The 21771-nt window shown below is 45.2% G+C and overlaps 1 protein-coding gene across 1 annotated transcript; it reads left to right on the forward strand.

The window, feature by feature from the left end:
- Nucleotides 1–5545: 5545 nt before the first annotated feature.
- On the forward strand, nt 5546–20912 carry ANGEL1 (angel homolog 1; the record flags this gene model as incomplete). The annotated part of the gene is made up of 11 exons (XM_082000034.1): nt 5546–5609; nt 7384–7983; nt 8502–8728; nt 9099–9168; nt 9590–10023; nt 10725–10851; nt 11715–11825; nt 12587–12656; nt 13179–13342; nt 14188–14352; nt 20851–20912. The coding sequence occupies 11 exons, from the start codon at nt 5546–5548 to the stop codon at nt 20910–20912; spliced, it is 2094 nt and encodes a 697-aa protein (XP_081856160.1).
- Nucleotides 20913–21771: the final 859 nt, after the last annotated feature.

Genomic DNA, 21771 nt, shown 5'->3' on the forward strand with positions numbered 1-21771 from the left:
GCAGGACACAGTTGGCTGACTCTGCTATCAACCTGGGAATGCTTTGTAGTACTCTTCAAGCATGGCAGAAGAGAAAGCATTTGAATGCTATTGTACATTGGGACTGAGTGTAACCAGACCCATTGGAAGTGATACAGCTTCTCTTGCCTACAATTCAGAATTTATTTTATAATTAGAGAGAAGGAGAATTTGGAAAATTCCTTTCTAAGAGGAATAAATGCATACAAAAGTAATGAAAAGCAATATTGCCAAAATAATTTCTGGCTAATAACAAATTACATAGTTTTTTCCAACTCTTAATCTTTCTTTTCATTCCCTGTCACTGCTTTTACTTCTTCTCTTACTGCCTATTTCCCTTTACAGCTCCAGGCTATTGACCTGTAATTTTGTACCCTTCTTGAATGTCACTTAGCATCAATGTGTGACATGGATCTTGGAGTTTGGCTGTTCATGCAGACTTGTGTGAGGGAAAGACTGGCCAGCTGGCACCCACATCACCACATTTCAACCAGCCCTGCAGCTGCAGCTCCTTCATTAAGACCATTTCCTTCTGCCAGACTTTATTTGTTCAAATGACAGGTTTATTTAGGTTTATTTGCATTACTTTAGCATGAGAAAGACAAAAGAAAGAGTAAAAATAGGTCTAAATCCCATGTAAAGAGCTCACAAGACAAGTAGAACCAAAGATTTGGGACATTATGGTAGCGTCCACTGGTTCTCTTTGCTTAATGGCCCTATAATGCTGGACAAAAACAAACTTCCCACTCTGGGAAGCAGACTGTCTGTGCTACACAAAACCCATCCAGACTGCATTATCTCATGATAATGTGGCTGTTGTGCCCAGTACATCAGCCATCCTGCAGTGTGTGGACTGAGCCTTCTGAGGTAGATCCAGAAGCGATCCCTGCACCCCTGTGGAGCCATAGAGGAAATACAGCTGATACAGAAAATAATACTGTTTTTCAAGCAGAAGTCTGAAAAGCACTGAATCATGATATTGGTGTTAAAACCAATGCAGTGAAAAGTGATGGGTCTGGAGACTCCTTTATCACCTTCTCCTTTCCCCAGCTATTGGGGCTGCAGACACAGATTTCTGGTCAGCCTGCCCCATGCACGGCTTGTACCAGTCACAGACCAGGAGCTAGGACGGAAGTTCAAGCCATGGTTTGATGTGCGACTTACAAGGGATGCATCCAGATAGCTGCAAATCCCTTCTCTCGTGCTAGGTTAACAAAGCCTGTTCTCTGGGTACTTTATGCTGTCCCCTCATTTGTGTTGTACAAATATTCGATAAATCACACTATCAATTTATACTTCAGTAGCTCTGTGGAGTAGCGAAAATGTTTATCGTCTTTTGCCTCCCATTGCAACAAGGTCCTGGTTCGTGCTGCTAAACTGATGAAGTGTTCTTGCTTAGAATCGCTATTAACAGTGATGGACATAAAGGTCAGATGAAGATTTTAATAAATTGCTGTTCTCCTTCTCTGCCAGGATGAAATCTAATTTATATATAGTAAGGAATTTCAGCTCTGAAAGAAAGCTACCAAGGTTGTCCTCAGTTCTTTCATTCTGAATGTCTGGCATAAGAAATACATCAGAATAACAGCTCAACCAGAGTAACTCATAAAATGGAACATCGCATTTTGCAGTATGCAGACAAAATTATACTAATGCAAATGCTCAAATATAAGCATTTTTTTACAGTCTGTAAGGAATCAGTTATTTCCGTGATGTGTCAAACTATATGATTACACTAACTTGGGAGTATTAAGTCTTGAAGGAATCTATGAGGAAACAGCTGTGAGGCATGTGGTTTTGTATCTAAGCAAAGTATTTAGGAATTAATATCCTAAATGTTGTCATTTATTGAAAAATTGAGAAATTAGGTTTATTGTGGTTTAGAAAGAACTGTGTGTGCTTTAGCAAGGGTATAAAATCTTTATCTCCTATTTTAAGTCATGCCACTGTGGATATCAAAAGACTTCTAGAGAAATTATAAATGAATGTTACATATTTGTGGGAAAAAATAACCCCCCCCCCCCATATAAATAATTTAGATGAAGAAAAAAGCAAAATAACCAGATACTTTGACAACATTTTGCCTCTGGAATAGGGCAGGATTAAAAACGATACCATTCTCATTGCTGCTACTATCAGTCAAATTCAGCCAGCATTTCATACACAATTATTTAAAACAATATGTAAGGGAAAATGGCAACCAACTATTAAATGACCAGGTATTTCCTAGTGAGAGTATTTTTGAAGTTAAACCCATGAGAAATACTAACTTTAATATAATCTTTTGGGCTTGACAGCAGGTAATTAATTATGTCAGATCACACTTAAGGAGTGAAAGTTTCAAGAGTTCATAGCCGAGAACAGAAACCTTGTTTGCAGAAAAGCTATCTAAAAGGGACTAATCCCAAATAGGCCATAAATTATTACTGCTGGATCAAAAAAACCCCCAGAGCCACCTTTACAAAAAAGTAAGAGAGGATATTTAGACAAATGTCATTTTGAAACAATGAAAAATACTCTGATAAAGGACCTCATCTATTAGAACATCCATTAGGGGAAATTATTATATAACACTTCATAAATTGCATTATACGCTATTTAAATACAGAAAAACAAGAACCAAAGAGAGAAGTTGTCCCACATGTCTGACTACCTTACAGTAATTGTATTATGAAGGAAAATAAGAAATTAATTTGTTAGTTTGCTAGTAACTGAAGACCGCACCTGCATCCTTCTCGGACTCGTTCTCCATGCCACCACTAGCGAGCTGTGGGTTCATTTGCTTTTTCTCTTCTGTAAATGAAGAGTTCACTGCCACCACCTCAACCCTGTGAGCTCCTCACACCTACACACAAAAACTGCAGCCGCTCAGCTGCAGTGATTAAAAAATCTCCAGGAGGAATGGTGTCACTTGATTTATGCTGCTTGTGAACAGGAGAATCCTGCTGCAGGGGCTGGCTGGGTGTCACAGGAAAGCCCTGCAGAGCCTGTGGCCGCTCCATCCCCTGTCCTGCCACCGCCACCCTTCTGTGACCTCACCTGCACCTTCCGACTCTGAGGGGTGACATTCAGTGCTGGGAATGCTGTTGCTCTGGGATCTCATCGACTCCCAGAGAATAGATGAGGTTTTGGCTGTGAGACTCCCCCCAGACATAGCAGAGAGTCATGCCAGGCTGCTGCTAAGAGTTCTCCTCTTCTTTGAGTTTGTATTCCAGTTTGTACAATTCCATGAGAAAGCCAGACTGCAGCAGTCATAGTCTTAAAGGAGACGAGGATTAAAGGAATGTATTTGCCTTACCGGTCTTGGTCAGATTCAGGCTTCTCTACTGCCAAATTCCCTGTCCATTTGGTAATAAAGTGTGGCTTGTAAACATGTCAGCACTTAATGGGGCCTCGAATCATGTACTCATTCAGCCCATCAACTACTATTGGCGCCAAAATTGGTTCAGTACTTATTATTTTACATCATTTGTACCGAGGGCTCTGTAACCTTTCCTAAGGGGCTAAAACCAAAATTGTAACAGAAGAGGCTTTCTGATAAAGGTTGAGCAGAACTAAGACAATACACTTCAAAATCTTTCCATTATGGGTGATACTCAGTGCACATAATCTCTCGTACAGATTTTGAAGTATATGTAGCCTACACAGTGTAATATGGGCTATACAGAGAGGAAAAAAAAGTCCTTTTCCCCAGGGGTAGGGTATTTTTAGTCGTTTTATTCCCCTAGGTTCTACATAAACCTCTCAAGTAGTCCAGTCATTAGAGGCCATGGTAGGGTTATATTTGGATGTAGAACAAAAAGCCGCAAAAGCCAGTGGAAGGTTTGACCCTGAAGCAGATCACCATTGTCAGCTTTGATTTTATTGCCAAAGTTTGTAAATATTTTTTCTAGTGTAGGCAAAACAACTGTGGCTCTCCAAATACTTACTTGTTTGTGGCACTGACTAACATTCTTCTTTTATCTCAGTCTGATTATCCTGATGTGGGCTGGGTCTGAAGATTCTTTCTTAGATCTTTTCTTTTAAAGAACAGCCTTCAGCCTTGTTTTAAATGCCCCAGTCATCAGCCCTTAATGCTGCAGATCCTTCCTCCGGAGAATGCCCTCCATTCTGACTAGAAACCAATGATGGGTCCAGAGGTTTGCTTACTGCAGCAGATGGGAGACCACAGTCTAGTTCTGTGCTTTGCCAGAGACATCTGTGGCATTTGAGACAAGTCACTGCATCTATGGTCTGTGGTGTTTTATAACGGGAGATTTGAAAACAAGACTGGTGGGATTTTTATTTACATACATCATCACATCAGCTCAGATCCTAGCCGTGGACACCCATTGCCCTAATTACCATACACAAAAAGGGTAAGAGGCAGGTTGTCCCTCAAAAAGTGTTTTGTCTAAGTATAACCCATGAGGCTGCAGCTGGTAAGCACTAAGGGAGCAGTTTGGCAGCACTTTTCAGCGCAAAAGGCAGGGATGACATGAGTCTTGACGTCATTGCAAGTACCCATCTTAAAAGGAGTTTGGAAGAAGGCTACTGAGATCACACATTAGAAGTGTGTATTTGGTGTAAAAAGCCGTAGCAGTGCTCAGTTCGATCCGTTTTGCCTTCAGAAGTTGTACACATTTGAACGGTGAACAAAGCAAAACATTAAAAACGTGGAGTTCAGCCAGGACTCCTCTTTTCATATGAAACTGTCTGGTTTCAACCTATGATGCGTCTCAACTTGCAAAGGCCATGGTGTGCTCACAGCCGGGTGAGGAGGAGTGACTTTGCAGAGCTGTGATGGCCTGTGGTCAGCACGCTGAGGGACAGCATGCGCCCGCACTGGTACTTCACCCACCCCCCGTGGTCTTTGTCCACATCGAGGTTGCGCTCTGCAAAACCTTGACTAACACCAACTGTGTTTGCAAAGCCTGTGTAATCATTAACCCATCTGGAGCAAATGGGACTTTGTTTGCTCAGTGGCTTTCCGGGAGAAAAAGATTCCTGGACATTTTCCTTTCTGTTTGTTTCTGGATAACGGGGGTTGGAAACTTTCGGTTGAAAACACAAATTTCAGGGTCGCAGGGCCTGAAAGCTGCCGCCACCCTGCTTAGGGTCATAACGCCTGACGCCCCGTGCGCAGGAGTGCTGACGGGCCCCGCCGCGTGGACCAACCGGCCACGCGGCCGGGCCCGGGCCCAGGCCCAGACCGCGCTCCTGCTCTACAGCACGGCGGGCACGACCCCACCCCGCCCGGGGCCGCCCAGCTGGGCCCGTCCCACCCGCCCGCCGCGGCCTCTTGGGGGCGGGCAGCCCCGGAGCAGCGCGGGAGGAGGGTTAGGCCCGAGCCGGCTTCCAGGCCCGAGCCGGCCTCCAGCTCCTGCAGCGCGGCGGCCTAGCGCGCTGCCGGCCCGGTGCGGTGAGTGCCTGCGCGGCGTCGGTGCTCGGCCGCGCCGTAAGGGCGGTGCTGAGGCGGGGCCGGCGCGGTGCGTCGCCTCGCTGGGGCCGGGTCGGGGGCGGTGGAGGCCGGGCCGCGCGGGGCGGTATGATCGGTGCCGTGCTCTGCTACGTGCTGCTGCCGGCGGCGCGGCTCCTCCGGGCCCTCCGAGGTAACCTGGCCCCGGACGGGCGGTGGCGGGGGCCAGGGGAGGCGGCGGCGGGGGCCTGGAGCCGGAGAGGCGGGTGCGGGTGCCCCTCGCCTCCCTGCGCCCCGGCCTGAGCGGGGAGGCGGCCGGAGGGGCCTCGGCGGCTGGGAGCCGGGGTGGTGCCGGTTGCCCCGCAGCTCCCCGAGTCCCTCGGCCTGGGCAGCCGGAGAGGCGTGCAGGTGGGGCCTGGAGCTGCTGCCCGAGGTGGCGTGGGCAGTCGTGCCGGGCCGGGGCTGCTCCCACCCGAGGCAGCGCGGGGGTCGGGTGTTTGGAGGAAACAGTTGCTGACGGTTGTGCAGCGGCAGATTGCAGTCCGCCTGGAGGCCGAGCCTCCTGCCCCGGGCCTGCGCTGCAGGTTTGGGAAGACCTTTGGAGGTGGGCTGCTCTGAGGTCTGTGACTGCCCGGGTGTCATTGCGAGTGACTCATGGGTGGACTCTTGCTTTGCATGCATCAATATTTCACTTAGTTTCCTAGATCCTGCTGCAGTCCTTGGTGACTGTGCTGATGTAAAACCACCCTCCTGCCTGAACCTCTCCCCAGGCATGTAGCAGCCATAGGCAGGCTGTGGTCATAGCGAGCACCTAGCTGACTCCTCTCAAATTCAGCTCCTTTAGTAAGAGACTCTTGGAACAGTCGTGCCTGCCTAGTGGTGTGTGAAAATATTACCCTCGTTCATTGGTGTTTCTGACATTCATGAACTTTACAAAACTACAGAGAGGAATGTGGTTCTTCAAGCTCCATTTCTGATGCATACAGAAAGCTTTGACACAAAAAATACAGTAGAAGCATACATGGATGTTGCTGACTCCTGTATGTTACTGCTCTGGCTGACTGACTGTCACGGGGATACGGTAGAGAAAAAGTGATCTGTAGACAACAGAAATTGCTAGTCAACAGTAGGGACTCCTACTACTGACTACTACTCCTACTACTCGGGATCCTGTTCTCTGCGGAATTCGTAGCAAAATGTAAATGCCGTCATCTCTTATATAGATAAGAGTTAGAAGAACCCCTGTCTTTTTCTACTTTACCCCACCAATATCGGTATATTCAAGTGTAACATTAACAGCATTTTTTTTTAATTTTTTACTGCAGATGTCAGTCATCAGGTGATCTGTAATTCTTACCAGGACTTCTTTTGTGCATATATTCTCACTAATAAGGCTTTTAACTGCACATGTTGGTCCCTCTGTGTCTTTATTTTTCATCTCTTAATAACAGAACAGTTTTTCTTCTACAACACATTCTTGTGATATGTTTGATCCTCTTAGCATAGCACTACCTACTTACTCAATCCTTGGAAAGAAACTTGCTCCAAGCGGTCATCTACAAGAGCTTGGCTTGTTAGGCCATGCACCCTGTCAGCTAACTTCTACAGACTGTACCTTTGCATGTGTGGCTGAGAGCTGATAGTTTCCACAAGGCCTTTTAGCTTGTCTGACTGGCTGCAGCACTGCCTAAGTTAGAATTGCATTCCCTAAAGTTGGTAAAGCCATTGCCATCCTGTACAGTTTCAGTGACTTTGACTAACATAACCAGAATTGGACTTTGACCTAGCGTTCAGGAAGAGGCAGGGTAAGTTATTCAGACTCTAACTGCTTTTCTTAAGAGAAGTCAGTTGTTTGAGTTGCTATACTGAATGGTTGTATTGCACAGAGTTACAGCAAATGCATAGGAAAAAGTGAGAAAGCATTTCCATCGGTCTTATGTTGGTTTTGTTTGTTTTTTAAATGGCAGATGCTTTCTTTACCTGTCGAAAGAATGTGCTTCTGGCGAAGAGCACGTCCACCCAGATAGATGGTGTCTTTGCTGCGACCAGAAGAAGGTCGGCCCCAGAAGAGCAAGAAGCCCTTCTCCAGCAGTGGCTGGAGGAAGGAGCAGGGAATTTGCCAGCCAGTGAGAGCGTTCCAGCTGTGGGGAAAGTATCAGTTACACTCACTAGTGACTGGTTAGAAGGTTCAGAGCTATTGATGACTAGCCTCAGTGACCTGAATTCGGCTCCAGAAGTCACCCGGTGTGCTGGGCAGCAACTCACAGAGCTACACGCCTTGGCTTCTTCAGAACCACAAGATCATGCAGTGACTGAACTGGCAAAATTACCAGCAGAGGAAATGGTGGCTGTAGCAGACAGTGCCCCTTGGGCAGCTGTGGTGCCACAGACAGATCACCAGATAGCTGGCTGTGCCACTATTGATGTAGAAGTGCAGAATGAAGACCCAGCTGTGCTGGCCTGGAGCTTAGCGCGTCATGCAGAGTCAGTGCCAACGGAGCCCCCAGCCTGGCCCATTCAGGATACAGTACAGTTTTGTCATGTCCCAACAGAGTTATCCTACCACGGTCAGTAGTAACAGCTGCGAATCTAGTGTTCGGTTTGGGATTTGCATTTGCAGTCAATATAGCCAGGTTATCGTGTCTGGGCTTGCTGTCAGGAAGACATCAGTTGTATCTGTCCATGCAGAATTGACAGGATCTGCTAGTGAAAACTATAAAGTGATTTTTTGCTGAGAGAGGGCTGGTCTCAGCTAGTAGTCTCTGTGCTATTAGGCTCTCTGGTCTGAACATCAACATATGTTAATTTCCCAAGTGCTGCCTTTATAATATAAAAAGCACCCAAAAGCTGGTCAAGTGTTTCAGTATGCTTGACTCTGGTCTTCTGTTATGCCATCCCCATTGAAAACTTCCCAAAAGCATCCAAAAAGAGCACCTGAAAACCAGAGTGGGTGAGAGTTTTCTCAGAGGCTAGAACACCCTAGCTTGGAGAATGAGAATGGCTGTTTTCTGGGTCCTGGGGGAACAAAAGTGGCAGCAGAGTACCCAGCCTGGTTGTAACTTAGCTTTTTGTCTCTTGCATATAGAGATTTTATGGAGAGACTGGGAGGATCTTTCTGTCCAGCCCTGTGTGCTAGAGCAAGTCTCAAAAAACACTCCTGTCTTTGAATTTCGAGTCATGTCTTACAACATCCTTGCCCAGGACCTGGTGGAGCAGGGCCTTGATCTCTATCTACACTGTCATCCAGACATCCTGAATTGGAACTATCGCCTTCCAAACCTTTTGCAGGAGATCCAGCACTGGGATCCTGATGTGAGTATGACTGAGCCCTTCCCAAATCAGTGGTACCAGAATTTGAATTCCTTGATTGATCTAACAGCATTTAAAAAAAAAAAAAGTGTTGGGGAAGTCTTAGGAAGATACTGCTCGCTTGGTAACTGAACACTGATTCCTCTGAGAGTGTTTGAGGCCTTGTGCATATGTACTGGAAAACTGTATGATACGCTAATATGACCCAGAAAGTTATTGCTCTCTATCTGGAAAGTACAGGACAGTCTCACAATGATGACCTTTCTGGTTGCAGGGTTGGTATGTGAGTGCGCTTTTCTGCTTTTTTCCTTCCCCATAACAAGGTAACTAGCAAATACTGGTGGAGCGAGTGAGGTCTCTGCCTTCCTTCCAGGTTCTGTGTCTCCAGGAGGTACAAGAGAACCATTACTGGGAGCAGCTGGAACCGATGTTCAAGGAGATGGGTATGTCCTGCTATTGTGTGTCTGTACCTCCAGCTCATGGGACTGGCCAAGCAGTGCTTCCTGCTTAACATCTTCAAAGCACTCGGTCTTGTGAGAGGTCTACCTCTTTGTTGGGTGGCTGCTGGGCCTACTTCTGAACTGTTTGCCTAGACCTTTATCCTTTCCTTTGTAAATGATCTTTCTCAGAGTTGACAGATCAGAGTAACAAAACTGAGAGAGTCCTAGAAGGACAAGGCGAGAGAAAATACCCTCAATGATAAATGATAAACTGTGATTATTGGAACAGAATTGGGTATAATGCTGTACCCAAATGTAGTAGGAACCTCTTCTGCTACGCAGACTTGCTGAACTCCTCAGCTGATGGGAGGAGCCTGAGGTAGTGAGTGAATAAACCTTTTAATAGGTGATGGTTTCTTTTCAGGCTTTGCATGCTTCTATAAACGGAGAACCGGGATGAAGACAGATGGCTGTGCAGTGTGCTATAAGCACAGCAGATTCCAGCTGATCAGCTTCAGCCCCATAGAATACTTCCGGCCTGGCCTGGACATCCTCAATCGGGATAACGTGGGCTTGGTGCTGTTGCTACAGCCTCTGCTCCCGGAGGATGTAAATCTGAAGACAGTCAGTCCTTTGTGTGTGGCCAACACTCATGTGTTGTTCAATCCCCGGCGGGGAGATATCAAACTGGCCCAAATGGCCTTGCTCCTAGCAGAGATCGACAAAATTGCAAAAACTACTGAAGGTAGCTATTATCCTGTCATCTTGTGTGGAGACCTGAACTCTGTACCTGATTCTCCACTCTACAAATTCATCCGGAACGGTGAACTTTCCTACCATGGGATGCCAGCCTGGAAGGTAGGTGCCAGCCAGAACTGGGGTTGGGTAGCTCTTTATTACATGCTGCTAGAGAAATGCATGGCTGCATTCTTTCTCTCGTGAGGAAGTAGTCCAAATATTGAATTCAGTTATTCATCAGTCTTCCCCAATGTCTCCAGCACTGCTGGGGAAAAAAGCAGACAAATGCTTGTGTTTTGTTTCCACCACTGCTTTTTTGGTTCCTCTTGAAGCAGGCCAGTGATAATAGGCCACTTAATCTCAGGTCCTGGTTCTCCCTTGCTATGGGATTTTTGTGCCTGGGTGACTGGAAGTGTAGGGGAGGACAACTCCGCCAAAACTTACTGAAATTTTATATGGAATATGGATGTTTGATCTGAAAACAGTTTGAAATGGGTACCTATGCTAGAGTCTCTTGTGGTTACCTGTTACTGTGTATCTGTGATCAAATACATCATTGGCTTTCAAGCTAAATCATCAGTTCAATAATAGATGCCTGGAAAGTATCTTGCCAGGTGACTTTTAGCGAATTGTATCCATCCCCCACAGCTGAAGGATTATTATATCTGCACCATATTCTGAATAGCTTAGTTCATGCTTTTCTATGAGGGCATTCTACCGTCTTGCTCTTGGCAAGTGTATATACGTACCTTGTTTATAGCTTGCAAAAGTTGTGCTTGGTGTTGCTTGTGTTTCCTCTCCTGTTTCTGGCCTCCTTGCAGGTGTCTGGTCAGGAAGACTTTTCCCAACAGTTGTATTCACGGAAACTGCAAGCCCCACTGTGGCCAAGCTCACTGGGTGTAACGGACAATTGCCAGTATGTCACCCTGTGCCAGCCAAAGAAACTAGGTGAGCTCCAGTGTGCACTGAACATGAATTTGCTGAGGATGGACAGTTTGTGGACCCTGCTGTCTCTTTGATTAGGTTGGGCATGAGGCACTCAGCAAAGTTTATCTTCTTCTGCACATTTTCTTGGTATATGAATTAAATTTAATTTTTCTGGAGGCTATTGCTGTAGCCCAATTTCTGCCATTTTCTTTCTCTAGTCAGGAGCTGAATGTTCCCGTACCAGTAACCATTGCTCTACGTATCTCTTGCATATTCCCAGATTTATGCTTTTGTGCAGTTGTAAACCATGTTCAGCAGCCACAGCTTTCAGCTGCAGGTGTTTGTGGGAGCGGTTTTGGGCAGTATTTGCACACCACTATTAGGAAATCCTTCCTAAGCGCCCAGTTACAACTGTGGCTGTTCTCTACTGCCCTTAGAGACGATTCAAAAAAAAGGAGCCCACACTGAATAGCTTTTATTGGAAAGTTGAATGTGGAACTTGTATTCAGCCTGTTCTCCAGAATTATTTTTTCTTTTTCAGCACATATTTCCTTGAGTTGCACACTAACTGATGTGCTTAAAAGTCCCTTGAATTTGTGGTGTCTCAGAGGGGAAATTCTTAATTTGTTTCATCAAGGTGCTGACCGTGACTGTTGCATTAGCTAAAGGGATAGCAATAACTGTGCTCCATTCTTCTACATTTACCCATCTGTTCTGTTCTACATTTAAGTTATTAAGTGATTCTCATTCTCATGGTATCAGAGTGCTTGGGCACAAAAACCTCTCTCAAAGTAAAGAGGTCTAAGAGGTCTAAAGAGTATGCAGATGTTCCCTGTAGATAGGACTTTCCTGTTTCTTCTTTGAACTTGTATCTTTCTCTGCAGGCAGACGTAAGTACAGCCGGGACTTCCTGCTCCAGTTTCATTTTTGCAATGTTGCCTGTGAACGACCACCGCAACTGGTCCTCTTGGAAGGTGTGACAGATGCTAAACCAGGTATTAATGGGAGATTTTTCAGCTTGTGACTCTCCTAACTTGATTTTGATGAAAACATGAGGTGGAGGTAATGCCTGGTGAGAAAAGGGGAAGACAGAAGGGTGCCTTCTGTGGCTGTGTGGCTACTAATGGATTCCGTGAGAGCTTAGAGGAGTACAGTCTTACTACCCTCATAGACACTGTCTGTGTTCCTTGAGATGCACTGAGATTCAGCTTCTTTTGGAGGCTGTTTCATATAAGGTGAAAAATAAATATATATTTCTTTTTTTCCACTTCAAGATTTTTGGTGGGGGAGAACAAACCTGAAGACTGTAATGTTACAATGGCCACAAGATAGATGTCTCTGGATGCTGGTACCCATTAGACACTGCCTTACCTCTGGGCCTTGTGGCATGGCTCTGTCCATTTCTGTTCTGCCTTTCTAGACACCCTTTGAGTAAGCTTTAAGCTAAGGCAAATGATTCTTTGAGAGCAAAGGTTGAACTATCCTGAGCTGTGATAATAGTAAATACTTTAAGGACATGTCCTTAGCAAGACAGAATATGACTTCGCAGTTGTTTGCACTGATCTGCTCTCAGGATGTTCCTGTTAGTCTTAGAGCTGGGGTTTCCTTTGAATATTTTTCTTAAAGGTGCCTGTGACTGGAAGCTGTCTGTTCTTCTTGGGCCAAAAGATTCATTTGGTCTTGGGAGAAACTTCTCAGACTTGGGATGTTCCAGGATCTGTGTAGGTCTGGCTGGAATCTCTTTGCTCCTTTGCAGACCGCCCTGCACACTGGCCCAAGCCTGCCACCGTGGTGAAAGACCCTGATCCCCAGCCATCCATCCCAAGGTAATTCCGTGCACCTTCAGTGGCCCTACTCTTCAAGCCTGGTCTCATTTTCCTGAGCATTGAAAATCTGGCTGAAGTAAAGAGTGAAATAAATGTGAGGGTGGAAGAGAGTAAGGAGGGCTATCTGGAAGAGCCAGGTCCACCCAGGGTTGTCCCAGCAGCTGGGTGCTGTTCTGTCAGCGTAGGTCAGGTTGAGAATGAAGGGTATAGGCAGGACAGGGTATTGGAGACAAAGGAACTTCATAGTCTGCTTTGTCTTTGGTGTAAGTGGAGTGAATAATTCTGAAAGACTGTCTTTTATGTATTCACACAGTAGAAATAGTTTGGACAGTTGCATCAGCAAGGTAACATCCAACTTCAGCTGTGACTGCAGTACTGAACACTCCATCATTCTCTTTCCTTCCTTGGTAAACGGTGGCTGTTCACAGAATCATTTAGGTTGGAAAAGACCTTAAGATCATGGAGTCCAACCGTTAACCACTGTACTGCCAAGTCCACCACTAAACTGTGTCCCCTGTGCAGGTCTTCAGGCGTTATCCAGCATGGCCTCAACCTGACCTCTGTCTACAGCCACTTCCTGCCACAGAGGGGACGCCCAGAGGTCACAACAATGCCCATGGGGCTTGGAGCCACTGTTGATTATATTTTCTACTCAGCAGAGCCTGTGGAGAATGGGAACAGGGGGGGTGAGTGTTGCAGTGCGGTGCTTATCCCTGTGACTCTGGGAGAGGGCTCTGAGGCATGCCAGAATGGAGCTCAGTATTGGGCAGCGCATTTCATTCAGCTGGGGTGGATCTACAGGGTGCGACTTTGACCGAAATGATGCACAAAGTGGAAGCAACATTTGCTTAGGTATCAGGCGAAGACACTATCTTTGCTGTGGGAAAACTGAAGCTGCTTAGCTTAGGTTCCTATAGACTTTTGAGGAAGCTAGAACACAATGGGTTCTGTTCTTTTGCATAAGTATCTTATTTGTGCTCCTGATAACAGGCTGTGCTGAGTCCTAAGTTCAAGGCTTGGACATCTGGTCTGACTGAGACCACACACTGGCCTTACAAGGTGGTGACTCTGGGTACTTTACAATGACACCACATCTCTGCTGCCTGAAACAGGAGTTTTGTTGATGTAAGACTGCATGTAAATACATCCAGGAACTGTCTCTGAGCTGGTTTGGTTCATGTCAGAATCAACTTTGGGGGGGAGGTTAGGAGTGAAGAGATGAATTCTTCCTCAGGGGAGAAACTAAAGCTATTGCTAGGACTTAGTACTGTGAAAGGAACCTCTCATGTAAGCAACTGCCCGGTGAATTTAGCATATACTTGATTCCTGTGCCTGCAAGTATATGAAACCACTGAACAGCAGTATTATAGGATGCGCACTGCTTTCACATCTAGGCTCAAACGTGCATGCAGTATTTGTGCAGGCTGTCTTCGTTCATCAGGGAAAGAATAGGAAAGCATTGACAAGTATCCCTGTGTGAGTGGCACAGCACCAGTCTCTGGCTGATGTTTCTTTCCATTTTCTTTGTCAGGTCGCAGGCTGTACCGGGATGGAGCCCTGAAGCTGCTTGGCCGCCTTTCTCTTCTCTCTGAAGATGTCCTGTTGCTGGCAAATGGCTTACCAAATCCTTTTTGTTCGTCTGATCATCTCTGCCTACTGGCTAGCTTTGGCTTGGAGATCTCCAGCCTCAGAGAGGGTTAGTGTTGGCTCCTTTTCCCTAAAGGAAAGCTGTTCTGAATAGAGCAGTTGAGGCTCTGTATTGCACAACCTGCTTGCAAGAAAACTGTTTTCCTTGTTGTGTCCTAAAAGTCCCTTTCTCCCCTCATATCCTCACAAAAAGCAGGGATGGGAGAGTTGGAGCGCTTTTTGCATTGGTATTTTGTGGGTCTCCGCAAAACTGAGATGCGTTCCCAGTGGGCTTCCAGTTGTATTCAGATGTTATCATGTCTTAAAGGGATGCTTGTTTCACTGCTTTGTTAAGCAGATGTTTTAGGGCTGCGGGAACCAACGTAACTCCAGTGTTTATTTGTCCCTGTGTGAGATCTTCAAGGAGCTGGGAAAGAGAAGGGCAATGCTGTCTACTTCTGGTTAGTTCATTGCTACCAAGGAGCAGGGGATGTATACACCAATATTCTTTCACACCAAAACAATGGTTCTTTTAATTTCTCAGTGATAGTTTATGAAGTATGGTCCTTCTGGGACTAGTTGTCGTGTTGTCTTTGAGGGTGTTGGCTCTGCTAACTGCTTGGAAATGGCTTTTACTTAATAATGTGTAGGGGCTGCCTTGCTGGCAGAAGGGTTTGTGTAGTTGAACAGTTTCTACAAGAAGGTGCCTGCTGTGACTAATGGACAAGGGAATGGGATTGCCAGGAGTGGAGCCAGGGGTTCTACGGAGTCACCCGCAGGAGGTCTAGAACTGCAGCAAAAGGCTAGAGGCCTTAGGGAAGACTCCCTTCTTTTCTAGCAGTCTCAGAACACTACCTAGTTTGGCACTTGTAGGAAAAATATTTACAATCCTCCCAGTGAATATCAGGTGGAAAAAATCATCCTGTGAGGCATGACAACCTCAGGAGGCTATAGCTCTGGGAGGTCTTAAAAGAGCTGAAAATGGAAGGCATGTGAGAGGCAGCAAAGCCAGCAGATGGAAGAGCTGATACTTGTCACTTGCCCTACTCTTTCTCTGTGCCCTCTCTATTCCATTCAGCCTGCCAGGGGTCAGATAGCCAGCCGGTAGCATCCTCCTGCACCAGACTGAAGTTCGTGGTACTGCCTTCTTCTGGAGCCAGCCGTGTTTAGGTAGGTAGAACCTGTAGGACTGACAACTGTCTCTTGACAGGCATTGGAAGGGAGGGGAAGGCTGTGTAACTTGGAGCCAGATTGTCAATCACTTGGATCCCAGTGTACCTTTGGTGTCCTGTCAGTGTACTTTTGTCAGCAGTGGCTTGGCCAGTACAAAACCAGTAGAATTGTACCTGTTCCTAGCGCAGATTCCCAAGTTCAGCCTGACATATGGTGCTCAGGTTTTCCGTGAGAGATGAGAGCAATATTGGCAGAAACATTATCAATCTTCTGTTCACAAATGAGGCAGGGAATTCTGGTCCCACTCCAGGTTTTTGTGGGAAGGTATGAGGAAACTTGAAATATTTTTCTCTCTTCCTGGGTTATATAGGGGGGCTTTCCTATTTTAAATGTTATTTTCTTTATTGAAAAATAGATTTTTTCTAATCTAAAAAAATCACAAAGTAACTGCAGCACCTTGTGCTCCTGGCAGCTGAACCCTCTGAGGACTTGCTCAACAAGGCTTTACTGGCTGGGATGTTGAAGAGGAGAGGGCAAATTAGCTACACAAGACAGTAGTAATGAGGGTTGAAGAGAGAGAAGAAGTGGGCCTAGCTGTTGTCTTCCAGCACATCCCCAAATCCCGGATCCGGGTGGTTTATTTGGCATCGGGCTTGTCGGCTTGTCTTGCAAAATGGTTTGCATACAGGAACCTTTCCCCTCCTCCCAAAGAAAGGAAGTACTGCTGACCACTGTCTACAGCTCACCTCTGTAAACTGTACAGACACAAGGGGTGGGGTGTGGGGATTGTGTTCTGTGCCCATATGATTGTGTAAGGACTTCTTATTGCCTTCTTGCCACTGCCAGATGGTGTGGTATTTGCCTGATGATGTGTGGATGGCTTTTGCTACCCCAGTTGGGATAGAATCATAGAATTTTTGGGTTGGAAGGGACCTTTAAAGGTCATCTAGTCCAAACCCCCTGCAGTGAGCAGGAACATCTTCAACTAGATCAGGGTGCTCGGAGCCCCATCCAACCTGACCTTGAATGTTTCCAGGGATGGGGCATCTACCACCTCTCTGAGCAACCTGTGCTGGTGTTTCACCACCCTCATTGTGAAATATCATGTAGGATAACATGTAGGAGTCTGTATAAGAAAACAGAAGTCTGGGGGTGAATAAGTTTGCAGCCTTGTTTGCCCTTGGTTTCACAGGTAATGGTTCTAGCATGGCACTGGTGTTTGTACATGGGGAGGGATGCAGAGCTCTGTGTTTCTATGGATCTGTTTATCTGACAGTTACGGTAATTTCTGCAAGTACTCTTATTCTGATTTTAAATTGGTTGTATTTGTAAAGGGAGGGGAGGAAAGGGAAATCAATGAACGGAGAGCTTTATTTTCTGCCAGGCTTGAAAAGAGATTGCCAGAAAGCAGCCTGGTTGCAGGTAACTCCTACCAGCTGGTAACATTGTAATAGGAAACTTGGAAGACACTAAGGGTTTAAAAACAACCAACCAAAAGCAAAACAAAAAACACTGTGACACATGGTGTTGGCACTTACGACTTTGGCAATCTGCTTCACTTGTAATTGCTGGCTAGGTCTGATGGTCAGTTGATCAGGGGGGTTGGTGTTTGTGTGAAAGCAGCCCTCCTGCCCTACCTATTGAGACCCATAAGGTGTGCACAGTACACTACCAGATGAACTGATTGCCCCTGCACTGGCTGAAGCACCCTGCCAATCCTGTAATGTAACTGAGGCATAGGAGCTGTGCTTCAACATTACAAGTGCTTCTTCCATTTTATTTAAACCAAATACTTGACTTTTCTTTTGGGTAACTTGCATGAAGGCATCTCTCATGGAGGTTTTCAAGTTCCAGCTATATTTTGTTAGAAAGTCTAATGTTCCACAGGTCAAGTTAATGCTTTCTCTTTTGATACATGAAATAATATGGTATGAACTTGGAATGGTTAAAAGTTATTGAACGCTGGATATGGAGTCACGTGCTGAGAAGCCCCAGGACAACGCCAGAAAGTCCTCTGATTCTTCTTTCTGAAGGTTAGAAAGCTCCCACAGGGACCTGGAGCTCCCAAAGCCCTGGCTCACACATGCTTTCTTGGGCATTCATAGGTGAAACTACTGCAGAAATGCAGGACCATTGCTAGTGACTGCATACAGACAAGCAAAGGCAGGGCTGAAGAGTTGCTTTGACCACTGTCCCCGAAGCTCTGATATAGACCCCTACAGAGTTGGCCTGTTTCAGGAAAGAAAAAAAAAAAAGTGTTCCAGAGCAATTTGGAGTTAACATCACAAGTGGATCTGGAGATGTGTGAATGCCTCCAGCTGTGGAAGACCATAGGAGAAGTTTGGAGGTGGAGTGGGTGGAAGGAGTCCCAGCCTCTAAAGTAGCAACTAGTATGTAGTTGTAGGGAGAAAACAACATGTTCTGTGATGCTTTAAGGATAGCACACAGTAATATAATAAGAGGCTGTGGTAATGAGTGACTTGTGGTGGGACACAGAACTAAGATTCCAGATGTAGCTCTTAGCATTGTTTCCCGGCCTAAATGCATGACTAGTTGCCATTAGCACAGCTTTCTGGTGAATTACAGGGGGGTCTGTAAATGGTTGTGAAAGTGGAACAAGAGGAATATCTGCTATACTCAGAAAGGGAAACTATCATTGATGTAGGAACATCTACATCATCTTAGTAGTGATGCAGAGATCAGGGAGACTGGTACTTAGGGGAAGGGATGCCAGAGACCACTGGTAGTGTGTGTACATACCCTGTTATCAGTCTCCCAAGCTGCAGGAGCATCCAGCTGCAGAGACAAACACATACTTGACAAAGTATCTTTGCTACACAACAGCTTAGACTCCACCCCAGCTGCTAGGCTGTATTTAGTTATGCTATTTAGATAGAAGTTGGAGTTCCTTCAGTTTCTCAGTTTTAAGTTCATCACTTCAGGAGGATGCCCTTTATAATCAGTTTTCCCAATTTCATGGGATGGGAGCAGTGGTAAACAAGATAATTGCTCTAGTGTCTTTCCTTTTCTTAATAAATGAAACTTGGCTGCTGCTTGAGGTCTTCTTTCTCCGTGCCTTTTCCTTACAAGTTATCTCTCCAGCAGCTGTTTTCCCATGACTGCCATATCCAGTTATCTTTCAGAGTTACTAATGTTTATTTTTTTCTGCAGCTGTATTTCTTCAGTTAAAAGCTATGGGTGGAATTCTTTAGGTCTAAGTCTTATTATAAATTCAACATTTAAATAGCTTCAAGCCATAAGATAATGGGTTCCTTCACCCCTAAAGAGTTAAGTGGGAGGGGTGGGAGCTTTGAAAAAAAGTTTTAAGATTTATCATTAGTGCCCTGTATGCCACCAGCTTTGTGAAGCACAGGAGAATTCTGAAATATACTTGATCTTAGTTCCTCTTCTCTGAGGATTCTCTTAGAGGCTCTAAGAACAGTTCAGCATCTCAGAGAGAATCTCTTTTAAGAGTGGATCAAGATATGTGTCCTGCTTCTAATGGTACTTGAGAGTGGTGTTGGCAAAGTCTGCAAAGCAGGATGTTGCTACAGTGCAATTTCTCCTCCCTTTGCCACCACCTCACTGATGGATGGAATTTGCAGACATATCCATGATTCATCCAAATGCAGATGAAGCCTTTTGTGGCTCATCTAAAGGAGGAGCACACAAGCCTTAGTGAGATACTATCACCTTTCTTCTTGTTGTGCCAAGTTAATGGAATTGCTGGCTCTGATCTGCTCCTTGCCAGGCTGTAGCTCCCTGGCCTGTAGTGCTTTCCATAGCACTGTCACACTGAAATGCGCAAGCTGTGTGATCACTGGCATTGAATATACTGCATCGCGTTTCAAAGTATGATTCTGAGTTTCTGTAGAGAACTCACCTGCTATAATGATAACCAAAATGACTGAGTTAACAACTGGCATGTCTCAAGCTCCTTCCTTTTGTGAGCTCTACAAGTTTGGCTTCTCTGTCAAGGCAAGTTATCCTCCAACTTCCACTGAAAATGTCATTCTGATCTTGAGGCTCTTTTCCATTTTATTTATTCTTAAATTTATTTATTTTATTTCAGATCTAGACTGCACATTCTTGTGCTCTAAGGGAACAGGAATGCTGTATATTAGAGCTGGAAAATTTTTCCTAACTTTGGTTAGACAAACAGCAGTTTTCAAGGTGCTGAGGTGGCAAATGGGAGAAGGACTAGACTAGACACTGGCATGTGCTACAACAAGAGATGCATTTGTTCCATCCAGTCTTTCCTTTTATACACAAAAAGGACTTGACTTCAAGCCATGGCAATGTTATTTAGTTTTTTTTAGTCTTGTCTTTCTGGATGGAAAGCCTTCTACAACAGTCTTAAGTTTATTCAGTTATTGGTCACTTTCAGGACCTGCTCCTAAACTGGGGGTAGATGCATACAGTAGTTATTCTAAAGCTATTCCTTTCCTCCCTTCCTCCACCCTGAGTGAGGTTGGAGATAGGATGGCAGTCACTCTTTGCCAAAATAGAAATTAATCCAGGAAAGCCAGCTCAGCTGAGTTAACTGAAGTCTGTAATGGCCTGCTATCCACAGCATGTCATACACCTTTGCCTTCCATAATCCTGCACCCTCTGCATGAATGGTGCTCTTAAGGCTCAGTCTTACTCTCATGAATGGATTTCTGTATGCTTTTAGGTGTGTGAGCGCCTTAAGTTTTGCTCAGTGTACTAGCTGACTGCGTTTCTTTTTTCTTTTTTTTTTTTTTAATTACTGCTTTGCTGAGTTGTGTATCATTTCCACAATAAAGTTTTTTCACTGAGGTCCAAGTAGCATAATCTCTAACTGACATAAAAACCTAGAACTACAGCAATTATCAGTAGCAGGGGGAAAGCCTGATCTGAGCGGGAGCAGAAAGTTTTATTTTTAATGTCAGCTGTGGCCAAGTCGCTGTTTTGCTGTTCTCACTCCATTGTCTAGCAAACACCCTGACCTATACATTTATAGGGGTTTAGGAGTTACCCGATTTTTAGCAAAATCTCTAAGACATGGGGCAAGGAGCATTTTCAAGCAGGCATCTGAAGTAGAGGTTTATAGAAGTCACAGCTTTTTAGTCTTTTTTTTGCTAATATTATAAATACTTAAGTATTTAATAGCAGAGCAAGAAACCTTCAACTGCTGCTGAAATCTGTTGTCAACTCCTGGGCTTCAGCACAGGCCATGCAGGCTTATCAAGTGGCTACTTTCTTTTGTGTCTTCATACCATCTACTAGGTGCTGTGCAGTTACTTCCCCTCAGGGCAGAACTTGTTCATATAATTAACTTAGCCAAGAGGGACTATTGCATGTGCCATTCTCTTTGGAGTAACAGGTTAGGGGATGTTTATTCGTTTCTTTTACATGCTGTAGGCTTGCCTACATCCTGGCCCTGGTCCCAGCTGTTACTCATTTCCCTGGAGAGAAGGGGTATGTTATGCCTGAAAGATGATAGCCTGAATAAAGTTGGATTCCCCCTTGCTGGGGAAATGCACTGAGTCTTGCAGCTGACTGTCCTTTATTAACCCAGCAGTTGTCTTGAGAAGCCCTGGTGAGGTCATTAGTCTGGAAGGCCACTAAACTACAGACTTTAAGCAGAGCTGCTTTTCAGGCCAGGAAGGGAGACTGGATCATATGTTGAAAAGTACAGCAGTGCAAGCAGAGGCTCATGTTAACCCTTACAGTATTGTTTCAGGACTGAAATTTCTGTTGCTGCATCCACTGACTTTTTTTTTTTCCATCCAGCCTGCCTGATGGCAGTTCAAAAGAAGATGAGTTTTAGCCTTTGCTACACAGCCACACACATACTTCTTAATCTCTGGCACCTTCTTCTGTGTGTACAGACATACTCACCCGTTCAGATGATTGAAGAATGAGGGTTCTGCCATATCCAGTGTTGCAAGTACGGGGCACCTATACATAATCTGTCTGATACCACCTCTCCAGGCTGAGCCTTTGACTTCTCAGCTGACTGATGATGGGAAGATTTAAATTGGAAAGAAAGACAGTACAGACATCTTGTTTTCTCTGCACAAGCTTAGAGCAGTACAGAGGGAATTTTATTGTCTAAGTGTCAAAGAGAGCAGGAAGAAGTATCAACATGAGGGCTGTGGGAAATGCAGTAAGAACTAAATCTAAATACAAGTTCTGTGTTGGCTACATAACAGAGAACCACACTGATTAATTACAAAAAGACACACATGATATTGTTCTTAAAGAAAGAAACTTTCCATTTCTTAGTTCTGAGCTGTACCAGTGATAAAGATGGAAATGGTTTTGAAGCACCCTATCAGTGCTAGAGTAG

This window comes from Phaethon aethereus (assembly GCF_964289735.1).
Source record: "Phaethon aethereus genome assembly, chromosome: 5".
NCBI classification, from domain to species: Eukaryota; Metazoa; Chordata; class Aves; order Phaethontiformes; family Phaethontidae; genus Phaethon; species Phaethon aethereus.